This window comes from Pseudopipra pipra, chromosome 6 (assembly GCF_036250125.1).
Source record: "Pseudopipra pipra isolate bDixPip1 chromosome 6, bDixPip1.hap1, whole genome shotgun sequence".
Taxonomy (NCBI): Eukaryota; Metazoa; Chordata; class Aves; order Passeriformes; family Pipridae; genus Pseudopipra; species Pseudopipra pipra.
The window spans coordinates 63,014,239-63,036,561 of NC_087554.1; the positions used below are offsets into that span (position 1 = coordinate 63,014,239).

The 22,323-nt window shown below is 49.4% G+C and overlaps 1 protein-coding gene across 1 annotated transcript; it reads left to right on the forward strand.

Annotated features, from left to right (window-relative positions):
* The first annotated feature begins 1,613 nt into the window (after nt 1-1,613).
* On the forward strand, nt 1,614-21,029 carry ERO1A (endoplasmic reticulum oxidoreductase 1 alpha). Its single transcript, XM_064659682.1, has 16 exons — nt 1,614-1,955; nt 9,229-9,348; nt 10,378-10,461; nt 11,901-11,939; nt 12,884-12,960; nt 13,055-13,128; nt 13,817-13,937; nt 14,322-14,359; nt 15,223-15,234; nt 16,373-16,399; nt 16,584-16,676; nt 17,957-18,203; nt 19,072-19,141; nt 19,254-19,340; nt 19,648-19,781; nt 20,607-21,029. Exons 1-16 carry the CDS (start codon nt 1,851-1,853, stop codon nt 20,665-20,667), a joined length of 1,389 nt encoding a protein of 462 aa, XP_064515752.1. The 5' UTR covers nt 1,614-1,850; the 3' UTR covers nt 20,668-21,029.
* Nucleotides 21,030-22,323: the final 1,294 nt, after the last annotated feature.

The following is a 22,323-nucleotide window of genomic DNA, read 5'->3' on the forward strand; positions in this document are numbered from 1 at the left end:
CTTCTGTAATTTAAATATCATTAAAGATTTGGAGTAGTAAAGAATTAAAGTATTGGTGATAAGATTATTAGCAAAAAAACCACAGTGGACAGTTCAGAAACACAACTCAGAGCAGTGCATCAAGTAAATGTAATTTTTTTCTCTAATTTTCTCTCTCCAGTCATTGTGAAAGCTGCAAATGGACCAAGATATGTTGTTGGCTGTGGCTGTCAGGTAGCTGCTCTGTGTGAATATTCATTAAAAGTTTGCTTTGGTCTTGAATATTGGCCTTGCTTTTCATCCACTGAGTCCGTAGTGGGGTTAAGTATTTTCTTCTTTAATGTGTAAATTGCTATTTTATACTGGCAGAAACTTCCCCTGTCCTTCTGTAGCTGGTAGTGGTGTAACTTCCCAGTGAAAAGAATCCATAACATTCCCTAAACCATGCATGTGTTTTACTCATTTTACTGAGTTGAAGCTCTGTTTTTTGGCAGAGTTCAGTTCTCTGATTTTGAACTCTCAGACCCTCGGGGCTGCCAGAATTACCTTCTACCCAGTTGGAGCTGATTCAGCACAATTGCTGAGTTTGCTTTATTAGTTTCTTCCTTGTCTTGGGAGTTCTGCCACATGTCCCATGTGGCCCATAAATTCTGCATTCTCTGTGCCCGCTATCAGTGGTACATCCTTCTTCCCAGGCTTTGTTAACCTCCCCCTAGGTTGAGACCATTGAAGCATGTCCAGGCCTGACCTTAACAAGGTTCCACCCACAAATAATTTGGTTTTCTAACACCTGGACCTCACTTAAAGCTTGTTGGCCGCTCTCTGTTTCATGGATTAAATCTCCCTTCTTATTGAGTATGTTTGAAATTATACAGAGCTCAAACATTAAAGAACATCCTTTCTTTAGAAAACTTTTACCTATTCCACATTTTGCAACACAACCTGGCCCTGAAGACTTTGAGGGATGAGGCAGCCACAAAATAATAAGATTTTGTAGTTCAAAATTGGTTAAAGATTTGGAGGAGTAAAGGATTAGAGTATGGGTGATCAGATTCTTGGCAGAAAAATGTGCTGGATAGTTCAGAAACACAATTCAAAAGGTAACTCAAGTCAATTTGGTTTTTTTTTTTGGTCTAATTTTCTCTCTCCAGTCATTGTGAAGGATACAAGCGGACCAGGATATTTAGTTCGCTGTTGCCGTAAGGTATTTGATCTATGTGAATACTCATTAAAAGTTTGCTTCGGTTTTCAATATTAGCCTTGCTTTTCATCCACCGGGTCCTTAGTGTGTTAAGCATTTTCTTCTTTAAGGCTATTTTTATTGACAGAGCCCAAGGAGCGTTTGGACAACGCTCTCAGGGTCAGGGTGGGATTGTTGGGGCATCCCGTGCAGGGCCAGGGGTTGCACTGGATGATCCTCGTGGGTCAGCAATTCCAACAACAGAATCAATTCTCCGATTCTGTGATTCTTTAAGGCTATTTATGGCCACTTCATACCGGCATCAGCTCCCCCTCGTAGCTAGTGGTTATTGAGTTAAGACTCTGTCTTTTTGCCTGACTGCGAGCTCTCAGGCCCTCGGGGCTGTGAGGGCGCGGGGTGAGGAAGGGCCAGCGCCCCATCCCCGCCTTCCCCGCGGAGCCGGGAAGCACGTAGGGCTGTGGCAGGACAGCCGCGTCCCCGTGTCGCCGTGTGGCCGCGGGGCCCGGCGGTGACTCAGCGGGGCCCGGCGGTGACTCAGGGCTGTCCCCGGGGCTCTCCCGCGGCCGCTCCGTGCCGGGCCGCGCGTCGCCGGCGGGGCCGGGCCCGGGGCGGGGCGGTGGCACCGGGGCGGCTCCTGCGGGCCGGGAGCTGCCGGGGCCGGAGCGGCGAGATGGCGGCGGGAGGAGCCGGCGGGATCCCGCTCCTGCTCCTGCTGGTGCTGGTGGTGCCGGGGGTGCTGCCCCAAGGCGCTGCCGAGAGGCGCTGCTTCTGCCAGGTGGGCACTGCCGCGGGCACGGGGTGGGCACTGGGGCGGCGCATGAGGGGAGCGGGAACATCCCGGGGGACGCGGTGTCCCGGCGGGAAGTGCCGGGAGTGGAAGGGATGGGAGGGAGGTGGATGCACCACGTGGAGTGTTGTGTCCATGGCACAGGAAGCAAATAGAGCTGTTGGAGCGAGTCCAGAGGAGGGCATGGAGATGCTTGGACGGCTGGAGGACCTTTCCTATGTGGAAAGATTGAGAGAGCTGGGAGTGTTCAGCCTGGAGAAGGCTTCAGGGAGACTTTGGAGACCCTTGCAGTGCCTAAAGGGGCTCCAAGGGAGCTGGAGAGGGACTTGGGACAAGGGCCTGGAGTGACAGGACAAGGAATGGCTTTAAGCTAAAGGACAGTAGATTTAGATTGGATATTAGGAAGAAATTATTGATTGTGAGGGTGGTAAGGCCCTGGCATAGGTTGCCCAGAGAAGCTGTGGCTGCCCCATCCCTGGAGGTGTTCAAGGCCAGGCTGGATGGGGCTTGGAGCAACCTGGGATAGGGGAAGGTGTCCCTGCCCATGGGGCATGAGATGATCTTTAATGTCCCTTCCCACCTAAAGCAGTCTGGGATTCTGTGGTTCTCTTTCATGCCTTCTTGACTGCATTAATCTCCCTGCTCCCATAAGGAAAGGGAAGTGCTCCAACTTGGAGAGCATTTCTTCCCCAATCACTCAGGTGCCTCTTCCTGGATGTTTCAGGGATGTCTGTTACTCTAATGCCTGGGAGCTGCCTTATCCCCTTTCCCGCAGGTCTGCCTTGCTTTCTGCCTGCTCTACTGTCCAGGAGAGAGCTGTCCAGGCTGCAGCAGGCAGCTGCCACCCTGCCCTGCTGTTGTCAGGGCTCTGCTCCTTAAAGCTTTTCCAGGGTTAATTCCCTTTGTTGGTGTGCCAGGGGTGTTACTGCCTGGCCCAGTGCACTTGGTGCAGCTTCTGTTAAGGAACAGTAAGGAGAGAACTGGGTGCAGCTGACCAAGCAGCTGGATTTGGGAAGAGATCACTATGCAGATTCCTTCTGACTTCACCTTGTGCAAGCAAAGTGGCTGCCCCATCCCTGGAAGTGTTCAAGACCAGGTTGGATGAGGCTTGGATCAACCTGGTCTAGTGGAAGCTGTCCCTGGCTATGGCAGGGGGTTGGAATGAGATGGTCTTTGAGGTCCCTTCCAACCTGAACCATTCCGTGATCCTGTGATAAGCAGATTTGCAAGATCAAGGAGTGAAGATGTTACAGTGTCTTCAGTGCTTTTTTTTTGTTGCCTTTTATAAAAGTTTTTATAAAGCCTGCCCTTTCTGTATTAAAATTCTAGTGCTTAGGTGTGGGTCAGAAATGGAGAGTCAAAAAAGAAGACGAATGGAATTGTGCAGTTGGCTTTGGCTTTGCCTTCTGGGGTGGCTCTTGACACATTCAGCTTCATGTGGAGATGGTAAATACAAGCTTTGTTGATAAAGAATTGAAAAACCTGCATTTGGAGTCTGTATCTCTGTAGAGTTTTTGCTTGCAACTTCCTGGTATCAGTGAAGTTTGTCTCCCTAAAGACTGAACGTTGAGTCAGGAGCATGGAATGGGATAAGGAGTCGTAAGCACTAAATGAACTGGCATTCTGGCATGGCAGTGGCTGGCATTCTGGCATGGCAGTGGCTGGCAGGCCCTTTTACTCGGGCAGGAGGAACTGTTGATGTACTTTTTGCACTGTTGGGTTATTGCAACACACTTGTCCTTTGTGTTGCAGCGTGTGCTTCGGTTTAGCTTTCAGTGCAAGTGTTCAGTTCAAGATTTTTTATTACCTTTAGGAAAGCCTGTTATGTGGGGCAGCATTTCTTTGTAACCACTGACCCTTTTAAATCACACCCGAGGGCTGCCTCATCTTTTTTGTCAAAAACAATCTGCCGATCATCTTGCACAGAACTGGTCCGGTGGTTTTTATTTGCCACCAAAGAAAATACAGGACAAGCCTTAAATGATATGTTTTGCCCCCCTCTGTTTGGATACTTGAAGGCCTGGGTTTAGCTTTTGGTTTCCTCCTGTGAATCATCTCTTGCTGTCTCATGAGCTTCTCAGATAGGGAAGCCCTGACATGGGGTGACTGGAAGAGCTCTGACTTGTCCATCAGCCCGTGCTGGGGCAGTTGACAAGGGCCACTTCTGAGAGCGCTGCTCCAACGATGTTCCAGGTGCTGACTTCAGCAGGCCATGATTCTGGAATGGGCATTGCACTCCTGTCTGTCTGCACCAAGGGCAAAAGCCTCACCTGCCTTTTGTCACTGTTATTTTATCTCACTTACTGGGTTTGCCAACCAGCCCTGAAAGTTTTATTGGAAACATCCATCTGTTGCTAGAAACACTTTGAGTTTCACATGCTGCTTCTGCTTTCCAAGCTCTGATTAACATTCCAATATCTGGGTTCCCTCAAACTTTACAGGCAGCTCATCCCCCCCAGATATTCCTGTTTGCATCACTGCTTTACTCAGCCATGACTGTCTTTGGTATATTCCTGTTAATTATTGCTCATTTGCTGTTTACAGGCTGATGCAGCTGCATTAAGGATGTGCTGCAGGTGTTTGGCAGATGGGGATTTTGACAAGGTTTCCGGTCTGGCAGAGTGCTGATTCCCTTTGGGAATGTTTTTGTGGTCAGGACACTGTCATTAGGGGTGAGTCTGGGCATGGAGAGTTTCCTCGCTGGTACCTGAACAGACTTTCAAGCTGCTCTTGCGTTCTTGTTGAATTGGTGTTCGCTCAGCAGCCTTCGGGGCAGGAATTCATTCCTAGCACAGTTCCCAGTCTCTGTGGGGTGGCTTCAGAGGGAGCTTCCAGGCCACCAAGTTGATTAGAGGGATGGAGCAGCTCTGCTGTGGGGAAAGGCTGAGAGAATTGGGATTGTTCAGCCTGGAGAAGAGAAGGCTCAGAGGTGACCTGATTGTGGCCTTCCAGTACCCGAAGGGAGCTGACAGGAAAGATGGAGGGGGACTATTTACAAGGGCCTGGAGTGACAGGACGAGGGGGAATGGATTCAAACTGACAGAGGGCAGGGTTAGATGGGATATTGGGAAGAAATCCTTGGCTGTGAGGGTGGGGAGGCCCTGGCACAGGTTGCCCAGAGAAGCTGTGGCTTCCCCTGGATCCCTGGAAGTGTTCCAGGCCAGGACAGGGCTTGGAGCAACCTGGGATAATAGAAGGTGTCCTTGCCCATGGCAAGGGGTTGGAATGAGATGGGCTTTAAGGTCCCTTCCAACCTGAACTATTCTGGGATTCTATGACAGCACTTCATCCTCCGTGGTTTAACCTCATCCTGAGGCTTCCATGTGACATTTGCTTCTGTGTGAGTTCCGGAAACCCCAGTCCTTGTTTTCTGGGCAAAACACAGGGGAGAAAGCACTTGGAATGGCATATACTGCTTCCAGGCCAGGTGCTGGGCATGACTGTCCTCACCTGGCTGCCAGCTACTTGCTCCAAGTGGCCTGGTAAGGATGAGAGGGAGGCCTGGCTGGACTGAACGCTGCAGGAAGAGCCAAAAATCAGTTCATAGAATCATAGAATATCCTGAGTTGGAAGGACTCACAAGGATCATTGAAATCCAATTCCTTTGAGCAGGGCAACTGCAAGGAAGTTTCTGAGGGAGCAGGGAAAGCATCTGCTCGCCATCAGCCCGGGACTGGTGTGGCTTGTCCAGAAGAGCTGGCACTGCCCAGGAGGTTGGTACAGGCTAAACCCAACTCCTCAGCCCTGTGGCATTCCCTTCCCTGTGCCCTGTTGTAGCTGCCAGTGGGAGATGCAGGGAAGAGTTTGCTTTCTTTCCCGCCCAGCTGTGGTGTGAGAGTAAGAAGAAAGCCCTGAATCCAGCCCAGAAACATCCAGGGAATGTTTCTGTGACGCTCGGGGGAGCAGGAAGAGGTGGGAAGAGCAGGATCACAGAAGCCCGGGATGGAGGCAAAGGGAGACGAAGCACGGGCCAAACCCAAGGATTGCACAGAGCCCACGTGTGTTGGTGTTCCCACCTGTGTTACGCACACGAGGTGGGTCCGTCGGCGCTCCGGGATCGGGATCGGCTGTTCCGCAGCTCCAGCCACACACCTTCCTCGGAGCTTACTCAGCACCGCGTCCGTCCCGGCGGCTCCGTTGCATCTCTTCCCGGTGGGAAAACCCAGCCCTGCCCGTCAGCCTCGCGCCAGGATCTCACACCCAGCCAAACCCACGGCCGGGGTGATTCACCCACGGCAGCAAGCTCTCGGCACATGTTTGGGGCTGGATCAATTCATGTTTTATCTTAGCCCTTCTAATTACTTGCCTGTTCTAATTACCCTGCCAGCTGGAGAGGTAGGTAAATATTTCTTTTGGAGGGCGGGGAGAGGTGTTTTAAGGCACCACACGTTGTAGGGCATGTTTGACGTGTGTTGTAGCTCAGCTACTCTGGCAGCAGGATTTGAAGTCCAAACCAAGTGAGTTTGGCAGAAAAATGGAGTCTGGGATGGAAGGTGGTCATGGAGCAAGAAGGGACTTCTGGGATGAAGCCCATACCCTGCCAAGTGGTCTCCCCTGTGTCCTAAAGCAGGTCTGTGTGGTACTGGCATCACTGGGGCTTTCATCTGGGCTCTGAGGAGCTTTGGCTCTTGGCATTCTTGGTTCTGTCCTCCTGTTCCTTTGGCTGTGAATTTTGGTGGGTTGGGCACACACACAGCCTGGGGAAATTGCCCATTTCTGCACAGCCTGACTGAAATCCTTGGAGGAAGGAGTTTTCCTTAGGATGGAGTTTCCCCAGCACTTCCACGGAAGCACAGAGTCACTGAGGTCGGAAAAGACCTCCAAGATCGTCGAGTCCAACCTGTAACCCATCTCCACCTTGTCACCCAGACCAGAGCACTGAGTGCCACAGCAGGTTGTTCCTTGGACACCTCCACCATCTCGCATTCCAATAGCTGACAACCCTTTCCATGAAGAAATTCTTCCTGAGAAGATTTTGCCCATTGCCCCCACGGGTGTGTTCATGGTGCCAGTGGGGCAAATCATCCCACCAGTGCTTCAATAAACCAAGGAGTGGATCTTTGGAGATCTCCAAGGCATGACCCCCCATCTAGTCCTAAGTATTTTGGGGTCAGCTGCAGTGCTTCACCGTGGATTATTTTCAGGATGAGGATGGTTCTGGCTTGAATTGGTCACTGGGCTGAGCAAAGACAGGCCCAGATGGTGCTTCAGTTGGGGGCTTGGCGGCCTCTCCGATGCTCTTACAGGGACGTCATTCCCGTGGAGGGAATGTTTGCTGAGCGTGGATACGGAGAGCAGCTGAAGATTATCCCAAATCTTTTTGTAGGCCACTTTTAGACCCAGCCTATGAGCTGCCTGCCTCAAAGGATGCCAGGTTTCCAGGAAATAAAAATGTGGTTGGTTGGTGGTTTGTTGCGGTCTGTTGTTTTGATGTGTTCCTTCTATATATATACACTTTAGAAACAGCTTTAAATTGGGTAACTGGATTAGCAAATTGCTACTGTTTTTATTTTTACAGGGGTGATTCAGCCTAGTGGAAAGCTTAAATCGCTGTTAATCTTCATTAACATGCAAAATGCAGGACAGAATTCAATAAATGTGTGAGGGTGACGCACTGGGCTTCAATGTAAACACTCCAAATATGAGAAAGCCTCTAAATCATCCCTTAACAAAACTGACCTGTTCCAGTGGAGTAGGGAATTCTGGCTATTTTTTTCCCCCACCTCCCTGTTTCATGTGACTCTGTGCTCCATTTCTGCCTCGCTTCTCACAGCTTCATTTCCACGGTGGTAATTCTAATGGTTTTGTTTGAGTTGCTGTGGAGCTCTTGGTGAATTATGAGGAGCAGCTGAGGGAGCTGGGGGGGCTCAGCCTGGAGAAAAGGAGGCTCAGGGGGGACCTTCTGGCTCTGCAACTCCCTGACACGAGGGGGGAGCCGGGGAGAGGTTGGGCTCTGCTCCCAGGGAACAAGGGACAGGACAAAGGGAAATGGCCTCAAGTTGCACCAGGGGAGGTTTAGGTTGGCTATTAGGGAAAATGTCTTCATGGGAAGGGTTGTCCAGCCCTGGCACAGCTGCCCAGGGCAGGGGTGGATTCACCATCCCTGGAGAGATTTAGAAGCTGTGTGGATGTGGCACTTGGGGACATGGGTCAGTGGTGGCCTTGGCAGTGCTGGGGGAACAGTTGGACTTGATCTTTGATGGCTTTTCCAATCTTAATGATTCTATGATTCCCCAAGTGCTCACTGGGGGCGTGGGGGAAACAAAACTGCTTCTGTGTTGTGCAACTTTGTCATCAGGCAGTGACCAACGTGTCAGGAAGCACAGCTGAATTTTTCAGTTTCTTTTTTTTTTTTTTTTTACTCTAAGGCTTGCACAAACCCTGTTGAGTTGTTCAGGATGATGCAAGAAGGATTGGCTTTCTCCATCAGATTTAGAACAGGTGTTTTCCTGCTAAATGGCTCTCTGAGATCAGAGGGGGACTGTTGCAGTTAATTACAGAATCCTGGAATGGTTTGGGTTGGAAGCCCATCTTGTTCCAACCCCCCGCTATGGGCAGGGACACCTTCTATTATCCCAGGTTGCTCCAAGCACTGTCCTGGCCTTGGACACTTCCAGGGATCCAGGGGCAGTCACAGCTTCTCTGGGCAACCTGTGCCAGGGCCTCCCCACGCTCACAGTCAAGGATTTCTTCCCAATATCCCATCTAACCCTTCCCTCTATCAATGTGAATCCATAACCCCTTGTCCTGTCACTCCAGGCCCTTCTAAACAATCTCTCTCCCATCTTTCTTGTGGGCTCCCTTCAGGTACTGGAAGTCCACAATTAGGTCACCCCAACAGGTTGAACATTCCCAGTTCTCCCAGCCTTTCCTCATAGGAGAGCTGCTCCATCCCTCTAATCAGCTTGGTTCTGATTAAGTCAAATCAGTGGCTGCAGCACAGCTGATGATCCACAAGGACTTTCTTTGAGGCCTCTCAGTGGTGTCATTGTTGCCCAACTGGTCCCTTATGCAAACACCAGCTCCCACCTGCCTATTATCCTACAGGAACAACCTCCTGAGGCTGATCCAGAGTGGAACCTGAGCTGGCACTCTGTGGCCCACAGCTCTTACAGCTGCCATGTCCATTCTGGTTAAACTTAGTTGACTCGCTGGTAAAAGGAAAGAAAACTATGAATCGTTTTATTGCCTGCAGTGTTAAAAGGTAGTGGCCAAGTTGTTCATGTTTGATTGTTTGATTTATTGTATTTTTGTCCCCCAGGTTACTGGTTATTTAGATGACTGCACCTGTGATGTAGAAACCATAGATGGCTTCAACAACTACAAACTTTTCCCTAGACTGAATCAACTCCTGGAAAGCGACTATTTTAGATACTACAAGGTAATTTTCTTATACAAGAATTGTATTTATGTGTGTGTTGCTGTCTTTTTTCTTTTTTTTTTTTTTTAATCCGCCTTGAACTTATTGCTGATCTTTTTAGAAATCAGGTACTTACATTTTAACCCTGATCTTTTAAGGTTGCAGTCAGTAAGTTGGACCCTTCTGTTATGAGAAGAATCTTAAGATGCCTGTAAGATGCATGATTTTAAAGATATTTTCTTATGCATTTTTCCCTCTTAAGAACTTATCCAGCAGACCAATGAAATGACTTCTTTTGGTGAGCTGTTACTTAAAAATGTTGATGACTGGAGATCCATAATAAGAGGATTCCCAGTGTCACCCCACTGACATGGAAAACCTGGGTTAGTTCCCAGGCATTGAGTTCACTGATGGAAGTCAGTGTCCTTTTCCCTCCCAGTGTTGGGATTTGTAACAGAAACACTATGATTGATCTGAATAAAACATAGAACCATGGAATCCTGGAATGGTTTGGGTTGGAAGGGACTTTAAAGCTCATTTCATTCCAACCCCCTGCCCTGGGCAGGGACACCTTCCACCACGCCAGGTTGCTCCAAGTCCCATCCAGCCTGGCCTTGAACACTTCCAGGGATCCAGGGGAAGCCACAGCTTCTCTTGGCAACCTGTGCCAGGGCCTCACCACCCTCACAGCTGGGAATTTCTCCTGAATATCCCATCTAACCCTGCCCTCTGGCAGTGGGAAGCCACTGCCCCATGACCTGTCACTCCAGGCCCTTGTCCAAAGTCCCTCTCCAGCTCTCTTGGAGCCCCTTTAGGCACTGGAAAGGGGCTCTAAGTTTTCCCTGGAAGCCTCCCTTTCTCCAGGTGAACACCCCCAGCTCTCCCAGCCCATCCCAGAGCAGAGGGGCTCCAGCCCTCGGAGCATTTTGGAATGATGGAAATGCCTGTGTGGGAAAGCACACTGGGCATCTGTGTTGGAAAACTGTGGAGTGGAAGGTTGGCTTGGTTGCCTGGAGGAGATGTGGAATAGGATTGATATGTCATTTGCAGGTAAACCTGAAGAAACCTTGTCCTTTCTGGGATGACAACAGTCACTGTGGAATGAGGGATTGTGCTGTCCAGCCCTGCCCCTCTGTAAGTACCAAATACATTCTTCTACATCCATTTTTATCTTTTTTTTTTTTTTTTTGCAGACCAAAAGGGAGCAGCAGATAAGTGACTTAATCTTGTTATCACAATTATAGCAAAATTAGGGCTCTGATGGAGCTTTCCTGGGTGCAGCAATACTGATCTCCATCAGAAAGGCCAAAATATTAAATTCTGGAAATTTCAAGACAGGCTGGGCTCGTAATAGTTGACACTAAACTTCTCCTCTTTTAGTTTTTCCATAAGTAAGATGGTTTGGGGGCAAACCCACTATTGTTTTTGTGTTCATTGCCAGGATTTCACCCTGTTGGCCCAGCTGCTCTGGGATTTAGTTTTGGCTTTCCAGCCCTTTCCAGCCCTCTCTTTTTATGTGAAATGGCTCTTTGAGAGTCCTCTGGTTCCCAGTACAATCTTCTCCCTGTAGCCTGGCTAAAAGGGTTTTGTTCCCTGAGCTAAAAGAAAACATCTTGACTGCAGGTGTCTTCCCAAAAAGAAGGGGATGAGAAGGTGAGGGAATCCCAGCTTGGTGGCTGGTTGATAGAGGTGGTGAAATGCCCCCAGCCAAGGGGTTGGCAGCCAGCAAAGACTGTCTTGCCCCCTCATTCTTGAGTCCTAAAATGGAATGATGATTTCCCCCCCCTTCAAAATAACCCTAGATGTTCTTTAAATACCTTTTTGTTCTTCTTTAAAAAAAAATCTATTTTTGGTAATAATTATGACCAGTATGGTGGAGTTATGTTACAATTAACTATTAGCTAGAAGTTGTTCTTATTTTAAGAACTGACTGTCACTGCTGCTCTTAATTATTTGCATTTGGGTCCGTTTCATTCCAAAAGCAACAAAAATAACTCTTATTGCCTAATTTTTCTCTTCCTGTGCTCCTGGCCATCACAGTATTATCTCCTGTGTCATAAGAGTGGTTTTATTGCCTTCCTACTCATGGAGGAAATGGAAGTTGAGGGGAATTTAGGGCCTGGTTGCGTGGGGCTGGTAGGGCTGACATTCCATGTTGGAGTGGTAAGAGGGACATTTTGGAATGATGTGTGTCAGGGGCTGGTGGATGCAACGTCTGAGGAGGCACCTGGGCTCCTGCCAGGAAGGTGGTGCCAGACATCAGCTGATCAGAGGCAATTCCAGCTCCCCTGAAGTTTATATTGGCTTTCCCAACCTTGCACTTGGATAAGCAAAGCAGAATCTGATGTGTAGCAGCCTTTGGGGAAGAGGGATCTTGGAAAAAATCAAAATAAACCACTAAGAACGTTGCTTCACCTTAGTCTGGGGAGGGGTGAGGTGCTGGACGTGTGGTGAGCTGGGCTTACACCTTCTCACTCCTAGAAACTGTGGTCACCTTCCTAATCTTCCCCAAAGATGAGGCTGAAGGGCCTCATGAGCCCCACACGTGGCACATGCTCCGTTTTGTCTTTCAGGATGAAGTCCCTGATGGAATCAGATCCGGAAGTTACAAGGTAGGTCTGTCTCTGACGCAGCTTGTAGGTCCAGTTCTGTGCCATGGAATTGGTAAGGCTGGAAAAGACCTTTGAGATCACCAAGTCCAACCATCAACCCACCACCACCATTGTCCACCCTTAAACCGTGTCCCCAAGTGCCACATCCACGTGTTTTTTGAACACTTCTAGGGATGGTGACTCTACTACTGCCCTGAGCAGCCTGTTCCAGTGGTGGACAACCATTTCCATGAAGAAATTTTCCCAATATCCAATCTAAACCTCCCCTGGTTCAGCTTGAGGCCGTTTCCTTTCATCCTGCTCCTTGTTCCCTGGGAGCAGAGCCCGACTCCCACCCAGCTCCCCCCTTGTGTCAGGCAATTGCAGAGCCAGAAAGTCCCCCCTGAGCCTCCTTTTCTCCAGGCTGAGCCCCCCCAGCTCCCTCAGCTGCTCCTGCTGCTCCAGACCCTTCCCCAGTTCTGTTTTCTTCCCTGGACACGCTCCAGCCCCTCAATATCTTGCTTGTTGTGAGGGGCCCAAAACTGATCCAGGATTTGTGGTGCCTCACCAGTGCCCAGAACTGGGTTTGGGAAGGGTCAGTGTTTGTCAGGATGCTCTTTGACTGGACTTTTACGCTCTTCAAGTGTTTGGGGTGCTATAGAGACTCTGAGGTGGCTGTCCTGGAGTCAGGTATTCCTGACATCTCTCCAAGGGCACGTGTCACCACAAAATGCTCCTGTGGCAGTGCCAGAGGCTGCCCTGAGTCCCTGCGAGACTCATCACCGTTGCATAAGCCTCTGGATACCTGCAGACATCCCATGGAAAAACAGGGTGGGGTGAATCATAAAAGTGTTCCTGGTGCTTCACCTGTTTAGTGCATTAAAGGCAGAATTATAACAGCAAAAAAAAAAAATAATTCCTTTTTAATCCTCATCCCTCCCCACCCCTTTTTCTTTCCCACCCAGTATTCGGAAGAAGCCAATAACCGCGATGGGGAGTGTGAGGAAGCCGAGAGACTCGGAGCCGTCGATGACTCTTTGAGGTTTGACTTCTTCTTCCACAATCCTTCCTTGTCCTTGAAGGACACCTGGGATCAGTGGTCTCCCTGATGGTCTTTTTCTACCTGTTTCTTGCAGCACAGAGACCCGGGAGGCAGTGCTCCAGTGGACGCGGCACGACGACTCCTCGGAGAGCTTCTGTGAGGCTGATGGTACGGGGACGTGCTGGAGCTGGAAAGTCTTGGGATGGGGTTTTAAGCACTTCTGCAGAAGTCAGAATCATGGAATTGTATGGTGTCTGTTGGAAGGGACCTTAAAGCCCAGCTCATTCACCCCCTGCTGTGGGCAGGGACACCTTCCACTAGGTCAGGTTGCTCCAAGCCCCATCCAACCTGGCCTTGGACACTTCCAGGGATCCAGGGGCAGCCACAGCTTCTCTGGGCAACCTGTGCCAGGGCATCATCACTCTCACAGGGAAGAATTCCTTCCCAATATCCCATCTAACCCTTCCCTCTATCAGTTTGAAGCCATTCTCTCTTGTCCCATCCCTACAGTTCCTGATGCAGAGCCCCTCTCCAGCTTCCTTGTAGCCCCCTTCATATCCTGGAATGCTGCTCTGAGATCTCCAACACAATCTTCTCCAGGTTAAACAGCCCCAACTTCCAGGCCAATGTGTGATATTCCAACAAGCCTGGAGCATAAATAACATTTCTGCTCTTTTCCACCCCCCATTTCCCTTAGTATTTTGAAAGCAATATGCGAATATTCCTGATAAAGCTTCATTAGTGCTCAGGGCCTTGTGTTGGGCAAAGTTAGAGAAGAGGTGGCTGGATCAGCCTTGGAAAATGTCATTTTCCCTTCAGAAGTTCCTTGTCACTGACCCAGCACTGCCCTTCACAGACATCTACTCTCCTGATGCCGAGTATGTGGATTTACTCCTGAACCCGGAACGCTACACGGGCTACAAGGGGCCGGACGCCTGGAAAATCTGGAACAGCATTTATGAGGAAAACTGCTTCAAGTAGGTGCTTTGGGAGACAAGTTCCACGAGCCTGATTCCTACAGAGGGGCAGGAATTAATCCCCATCCTCCTGTGCCTGTGCAGGGAGGGCTGTCAGTGCTCGTGTGGCCACCCCCTGAGTGCCTCATGTTGCACCATGTTTTCCTGCCTGTTTTTTTTCTAAAAAAAAAAAAAGAAGAAAACCCCACCAAAAAACCCCCACAGAAATTCACATTTTGCTCTTTTCCTTTCCCTGCCTTAGCAAAGCTAAAGCACAGAAAGGGTTTTTTAGATCCCCTCAGGCTGTTTGACTGCAGAAGTAGCTACTTCTGCTCTGTCTGCACAGTAAGGGGACAGCAACTTATTTACATGTCTTATTTAAATGATATCTTTTCCCCCTCTTAGGCCTCAGAATGTAAAAAGACCTTTGGCATCTGGTAGAGGTGAGTCACTTATTTATCTCGCTAAGTGGGTTAGTAGTGAACTGATCCCAGCTCCAGGAGCAGCAAATGCCCTCTGAGCTGCTTCTCTTACTGGATGAGAAATATTTTGTAGCTCTTGGTTAAGTGTAGAGCTTTATGGCACCTGGAAGTGGGTTTTTCTAGCATCCATCATGGAGAAAGGGTATCTGACCCCCCACTCCTGGAAGAAATGTGAGTTTTGGAGGGACAAAGAAGCAGGGCTGGCCCCTGAGCTCTCCCTGGTTTCTGTACTTGGCAGTGCCAAACCATCTGTGACGGACTGAGATGAGAACCTGGCTGGGATCCTCCATGGAAACCACCCAGGAAGAGAAGCTCTGCCCTAGACCCAAGGCTGGACAGTGTAATTGGAAGTAGGGAAGGGGTTTGGAAGCATGAGAATATCATCAACCTCACTCCTCACCCGTGTGACCTGAACACCTCCAGCAGTACCCTCTGCCATGATCCCTTTATTTTTCCCCGAACCATGGAGGTTCTTTTCCCCCTCCTTTGACCCTGGTGCAAAGGATTGGCTCTTCAGGAGCAAGACTGCTGAAGGAAGTGTGCAGTGTCCTTGGAAATATCAGGTTTTACTTCCTTTGCAAATATTGATCCCTCCTGCACTGCTCAGGTTACTCAGCACTGTTGCTCATCCAGTGTCTTCACTGCTGCACTTGGAGTTTTCTGTGTTCAGAACATTCCTAAACCTCCCTGGAGAGGCTCCTTCTTTTGTCAGAGCAGATTAACAGAGCAGAGTTTGTGCTTTGGAGTTTAATTTTGGTCGTGTTTAATTTTTTTATCCTCTTTCTCTCTCTCTCTCTCCACCACTTGTGCTTTTTTCCCACCAGGAGATGATGAAGGTGAGTGGCCCTGTTTGCTTTTACTGATAACAGAAACAGATGTGTCTCTCTTGTGCTCTCCTGAGCTGTGCCATTAGATAGTGCAAAAACATTAGTCAGGCAAACCAGAAATTGGAGAGTTATAGAATCATGGAAAATCCTGAGTGGGATCCACAAGGATCATCCAGTCCAACTCCTGGCCCTGCCCAGGACACCCCAACAATCCCACCCTGTCCCTGAGAGCGTTGTCCAAAAGCTCCTTGAGCTCTGGCAGCCTTGGGGCCATGACCACTGCCCTGGGGAGCCTGGTCAGTGCCCAGCCACCCTCTAGGGGAAGAACCTTTTCCTGAGATCCAACCTAACCCTCCCCTGACACAGCTCCAGCCATTCCCTGGGGTCCTGTCACTGGTGACAGAGAGAAGAGGACTCTGAGCAGTTCCCTCTGAGCTCCCTGTCCCAGCCAATCCTCATGGGAAGGTCTTAAAAAGTCCACCAGCAGCGTTTTAAGAACACAAGTCCTGTTTGATGTCAGTCACTGAAGTGTGGGAAGCCTTCAGGAACGGGATTTGTGCTGTGGGGTTTTTTTCAGTGCTTATTGCTGAGAAAGCTTGGAGAAGACTCAGAATCCCAACAGCCCGGGCCAGCTGACAGGAGCTGGGTGCCCAACTCCCTTAGGCTGTTCCCTGGAGCTCTCCATGCTACACAGCATCTTTTTGTCTCCAAATCATCCTCAAATCATTTTATGCTCCCCAGATTACTTCCAAATATGTAGCAGAAACCCTGACTTGTGTGATTGTACACACTTGGTTGCACTCCGTGGTTTTTTCGGTTGTTTGGTTTGTTTGTTTTACAAAAATATCCCTCTCCCCACTCTGCCCTGAAGAGGAAAGCAATCCATGATCCTTATTTTTCCCAACTGTTCTGCCCCCCCAGCCCCTGGGGAAAGCCCACGTGCTGTGTTGAGCTGCTGCCACGCCATGTTAGAGAGGCAGCACTCAGAAGGGTGGGCAGGAAAACCATTTTCATGCTCTTTTAATGCTCCTTTCCCTGTTTCTGCCAACTGGAGTGGGCAGAGGTCCTCTGGGAACAGCCTTGGAGGTGGTGTCAGGGCATCAAGGCTGTACCCTCAGACTGATGTGTGTTTTCCTTTCTCTTCCAGGGCACACATTTTACAAGTGGCTGAAAGGTAATCCTGGGTCTAAACTTGGTTGGTCTTCCTGGGATGGACACAAACTGGCCAGGGAGTGGTGGTGGGGGGCGGGGGGTTGATGGCCACACTCAGTGAGATTAAATTCCTGCCTCACAGCCCAGAGGAGAAAATCCAGCAGATGCTTTCAGTGTCTTAAAGGGCTCATTTCATCTCCTTGCAGGTGTCTGTGTGGAGAAACGAGCTTTCTACAGGCTCATCTCTGGTCTCCACGCCAGCATCAACATCCACCTCAGTGCCAGGTACCTCCTACAAGGTAAATGCACCTTCCTGCCCCAGCCCTCCTGCCTCAATCCCAAATGGACACTTCCATGGCTCCACTAAATGCTGTTAGGAGCCCGTTCCAGCAGGATTTGGGCCTCCTGTGCTCTTCTCTTCCCTCCCTCAGCACCCAGGTTGTGTAGCATGTTGCCACATGCCTTCAGGTCTGGGCCGTGCTCTGTACCAAGACTTCCAGCACATATTCCTTCTGTTCTTGCTCCAGGGTTGCTTTGGAGTGGGTTTCTCACTGTGCATCCAGGCTGTCCCTTCCTAGCCTGGTTTTACGGTGGCCAGTTCAGCAATAACCTCACCTGGGCTGTGAAATGCTTGGCTGGGCTTTCCCAAGACCCTTGATCCATTTCCACCTGCCATTTCCATTGCCTTTCCGTGCTTTGGTCCATAAGTAGCTACCTGAGGAATCCAAATCTCAGCCCTGGGGTTGAAAATCAAGGTGATAGCTGTTGGAATTTTGGGTAAGTCACTTAGATTTAAGTAAATAATTACACTTAAGTCTCTGCAGCCCACAGAGGCCTCACCTTGATGTGAGTTAGACCACGCTGGAGTTGGGAAATGGAATAACAGGGAAACATCAAAGAGATGAACTGGGATTATGACATCAGCTTGATAAGACTATTACATCTTCCACTACATACTTTGTATAATCTTAAGCAGACAATAGGATGAGCAACAGAAATATCCTTTGTGGGCTTGATAGTGGAAAATAGAGGCCAGTCTCCTCTGATCCTTGGATGCTTCTGTTCTCTTGCTTTTCCATATCATCAGGAATTCTCTTAAGGTTTCCCTGATCATTAGGAAGACTCAGGAACCTCCTGAGAAAGGTCTGCAGGAGCTCTGTGTTTGTTGGGGTTTGAACTGGGTTAAAATTATGCCTCTCCTGAAAAATGTTCAGGAAGAATTTCTTCATGGAAAGGGTTGTCAGACATTGGAATGGGCTGCCCAGGGAAGTGGTGGAGTCACCATCCCTTGAGGTGTTCAGGGAAAGACTGGATGTGACACTCAGTGCTCTGGTCTGGGTGACAAGGTGGTGTTTGGTCAAAGTTTGGACTCAATAATCTCAGAGGTCACCTAAATGAATGGTTAAACTTTGTACCATTTATGAATGAATTTGGGTCAGTGAAAGGGTTGTGACTCAGGAAGACTTGGATCTCCCTGGCTGGAATCATGTTTCACCATTGAGCTTGTGCACGTGGGAGGAGTTGAACCAGAACTAAACCCACCCACCTCATGTCTTCGGGGTTTCCTTTTCTCCCTCAGATACGTGGTCAGAGAAGAGATGGGGCCCCAACGTCACCGAGTTCCAGCAGAGGTTTGATGAAGTTCTCACCAGAGGGGAAGGTCCCAGAAGGCTCAAGAACCTCTATTTCCTCTACCTGATCGAGCTGAGGGCCCTTTCCAAAGTGCTGCCCTTCTTTGAGCGCCCGGGGTTCCGGCTGTACACAGGGAATGAAAGCCAGGATGCGGAAATGAAAGACCTGTTGCTGGAAATTCTCCACCTGGCCAAGTAATTACACTTGGGACCTGGGGACAGTGGCTCTGGAAACCCTGGGATGTCTGAGTGTGATTGTCACATAAAGCTCCTAGAAAGGCAGGTTTTGGGTTCCTTCCTGGAGTGATTTGTGCAGTAAGGATCATAGAATCATGGAATGGTTTGGGTTGGAAGGGACCTTTTAAAGGTCATCTAGTCCAACCTCCCTGTAAGGAGCAGGGACATTGTACCAGTAGTGTAGTTTTGGTGGGAGAACATTAATATCTGTATGCAAATAGCAAGATTTGGGTGATTAGTCCCACAGTTTAATTAGTCCCAGGGTTTAATAGTCTTGGGTGCATTTTGGATTGAGCAGAATTGAATTTAATCACTGCCTATGTGCCAGACCTACTAAAATTGGCCACCTGTGTGACTCATCTGTGGGATACCAGTCCTGGCTTTTTGACTACAAAAACGTCCAAAATGTGTTGGTAACAGAGGTTTGGGCTATTGGATGGAATTTGGAGTAAGAGGAATGGGAGATACCAGAACCAGGCAGAAATGGGGTGTCTCCTGTTGTGATCAACGTTTGAATTTATCTGGTCACACTCCTGTGCTTGTGTCTGTTGGAAAACAGGCTGAAATTGCTTCAAAACCATTGAGCAATTGCTGGAAATGTCTCCAAGGTGAGATGCCAGCTCAGATTGAAAGAGGTAGTAGAATCCCAGGATGGTTTGGGTTGGAAGGGACCTTGAAGATCATCTCATTCCAACCCCCTTTGGGGTTGGGTCCAAGATTAGAATGTCCAGTGGCTCACACCTCTGTTTTATCCTCACACCTGACCAGGACTTCAGCCATCCAAACATCCTGGGGAGAAATAAAACTCTCTTTCATTCCCTCCCAGGTCTTTCCCGCTGCATTTTGATGAAAACTCCTTCTTTGCAGGGAACAAAAAGGAAGCTGCTAAACTAAAGGTAATTGCTACTTTCAGGAAGCTTTTCCCCTAACTCTGAAGTCCAGGATTAATTGGGAATAATGCAGGGTTTGGGGCATAACCATGATCAACGTGGATGTCTTTTCCCCCAGGAGGAATTTAGGCTGCACTTCAAGAATATTTCCAAGATCATGGACTGTGTTGGCTGCTTCAAATGTCGGCTGTGGGGGAAGTTGCAGGTAAGATTTGTCACCAGCCTGTCTGGAAGCTCCTGGTGATGGGACTCATGTGTGGAGGTGGTTCTTGGATACCCAGATACAGCTCAGGGCTGCTTGGTTCCTTACCTGTCCAGCTGCCTGTGGCCTTTGCAGCTGGAAACTGGGATAACCTGCCGCTCCCCAGGAGAGGGGAGGGGGTGCAGAGCCTCTGGGTTGAGTAAAATCCTCTTACCCTGTTAAGATGATGTTGCAGAGATGGAGAACTAAACTTGAATCAGGCCCTGGGTGTCTCCCTGCTGTTAAATGATCCCGTTTGATCCTTGCACAGACACAGGGCTTGGGAACAGCCCTGAAGATCCTCTTCTCTGAGAACCTCATTGAAAAGATGCCTGAGAGTGGCCCTTCCTATGGGTTCCAGCTGACCAGACAGGAAATTGTGGCCTTATTTAATGCCTTTGGAAGGTGAGTTTGAGGCTTTTCCCTCTACTTTTACACAGACTGCTGTGTTACATCCCATTTCAGCTCTAACAGTCAGTTCTTCTCAGCAATTTTGGGGGTGACTCTTGCTCTTATCATGCTGTCTCAGATACCAGATATTGTTCATATGGACTGCAGCAGTTGGAAAAATTTCAAACAACTTTATACTCTATTTTTCTGTAAGGAATTCAAGGAAGCATTTGTGTTAAGATACAAAGAATTTGGTAATTTTTTAAGGAACTATGTGACTGTCCTCAGAGCACGTCGTCCCAGACAAGGGCTGCTCTCCTCAGAGCTCTCCTTCCACCAGTTCATTTCCAGATCCATTTGCCATGACTGCATTTAACAGGAATCCATCTGTCCAGCCCCTGTGGAGAGCTGGATGAGGAGTTTTTGGCAGAAAAGGAGGATAACGAGGCCTTTACGAGGGGATTTCAGGATGCTCTGGTTGTACATTAGCACTCTGTGGTGTTGACAGACCTGGAGTTTCTGGCAAACAATATTGCCAGGAGAATCCAGGACCTGCCTGTGCAGCTTGGAATATTCCAGCCTGTTTCTTGACCTGTCCTTAATGTGCTTGATCACTGCTGCAACATCCTGTTCCACTGGGATTCCCAGTGTTTGCTTTAAAAAGCGGCTGTGAAATTAGTGAAGGGCCTGGTTGGAACCAGAACCTAATTTAGCTGGAATTCTAAATTCTCTCCTCCCGAGAAGCTGCCTTGCTTGTTGCAGCCCCTTTCTCTCAGATATTAAATAATTCATCATGTGAATGGTGCTGTAACGTTTCCCTTTTGCTTTCCTTGCACACAGGGTTTCAACCAGCGTGAAAGAACTGGAAAACTTCAGGAATATCTTGCAAAACATGCGGTGAATTCCATGGAGAGAGAGAGAGAGAGAGAGAGAGAGAGACTTATGGACAAACACCATTGTTGCATCACACTCCAACTTACACCATGAAAACCACTTGCTGGGCCTCCTGTTCCCAGCTGATTGTCTGTAACCTGCTGATGAGGGATTTTGTACAAGGGAAAAAAAAAAAAAAGCTATTTTTTTTTTTTTGTATAAAAGTTGGGGACCGTCTGTAAATTGTATTTTATATATTGGAAGATCATTTGGAATAACTCCTCGAAATGTTGCTGTGCTATTTGGATGGATCAGACCCATATTGCTTTGCCTTCAGAAGCTGGAGGCGGGGCAAGAACCGTGCCATTGAATAAATTTGGAGGGAAATTCCTTGTCTGCTCCATGATTCCAACCAGCCCCTCGCTTCCAGTGTGTCCACACTTCCTGCTGCATAAAAAAGAAATCACTTCAAGGGATTGTAGGAGCTGCTGCTGTCCCAGGATGACTTCCTTTTCCTGATGGTCCTTGCTGCCCCCACTGAAGGCTTGGGAAGATGAACCAAGAAGGATCACCCTGGAGGAACCCCACTAATGGCTTTCGGCACCTGGAGGCTCCCCCTCCTCATTCAGGAAAAGGAGAGCCCACCATCAGCTGTATCCAACAGGCCACGGGGCAGCAGCTGCTGCCAGGACCCCAGTTCCTGGCCTTCTTGCCCCTCCCAGCTTGTGCAAGTGGGTTTGGCCTCTTTTGGGGTCTGCTCCCTGGGGGATGGTATCCGGGCAGGGCTAAAACAGGAAAGGACGTGCCCGCCCTGGGGCTGCTGCTCCTCGGAGATGGCACAGAACGAGGCACAGGGAATTCTGCTGCTCCAAGGACAAGCAGTGGGACAGGGCTGCTGGGACAGGGCAGAGGGTCCCTCCTGGGGAGGGCACAGCCCTTGGATCCCCTGCAGCCATAAAGGGTGACTCCCTGTTCCTGCTTCCAGCTGGGTCCCACAGGGATGGAGCCAGCCCAGATTACACCATCCAGTGCTGCAACAGGGGCAAAGGACAGGCTGGGGGGGGGGGCAGTGCTGTTGGAAAATAGATCCCCCCAGCCTGGATCTGTGTGGCAGCCCCATGTTTTCCATCCTGAGCTCCCAAAAGGCTGGAAGGACAGGAGGAGGCAGCGTGTGCTCCAGCAGAGCCACTGCTGTTTGCCCTGAGCTCAAGGCCACGCAGATAAACCTGTGCAGGGAATAAGGGAAGCTCCAAGGAGGAAGCTGGGGGTTTCAGCTCCTCCACAGCTCCATCCTGCTGGGGCTGGGAGGATGCAGGTCCTGGGAAAGGACAAAGCACAGCCCATGGCCAGATGTGTCTCCTGAACGGCCCTGGGAGGTGATTTGAGCATGTTGTACCTCACGAGCTGGAGACACAGGGAATATAGAATTCCCTGAGTTGGAAGGGATCCACAAGGATCATTGATCCAACTCCTGGCCCTGCACAGGACACCCCAACACTCCCACCTTGTCCCTAAGAGTGTTGTCCAAAGCCTCCTGGAACTCTGGCAGCCTTAGGGAGCCTGTTCAGTGCCCGACTATGGTCTGGGTGAAGAACCTTTTCCTAATATCCAGCCTCAACCTCTCCTGGCACAGCTTCATGCCATTCCCTCAGGACACAGCATCCCTTTGGGCTGCAGCCAGAGA

What these genes read in the sequence shown, in the direction of transcription:
- ERO1A (XM_064659682.1), top strand. Translation starts at nt 1,851, where the DNA reads ATGGCGGCGGGAGGAGCCGGCGGGATCCCGCTCCTGCTCCTGCTGGTG. An exon ending in CTGTCCAGCCCTGCCCCTCT is followed by an intron (nt 10,462 to 11,900) that starts GTAAGTACCAAA and finishes TTTGTCTTTCAG; the next exon opens with GATGAAGTCCCTGATGGAAT. An exon ending in TGCCAGGTACCTCCTACAAG is followed by an intron (nt 16,677 to 17,956) that starts GTAAATGCACCT and finishes TTTCTCCCTCAG; the next exon opens with ATACGTGGTCAGAGAAGAGA.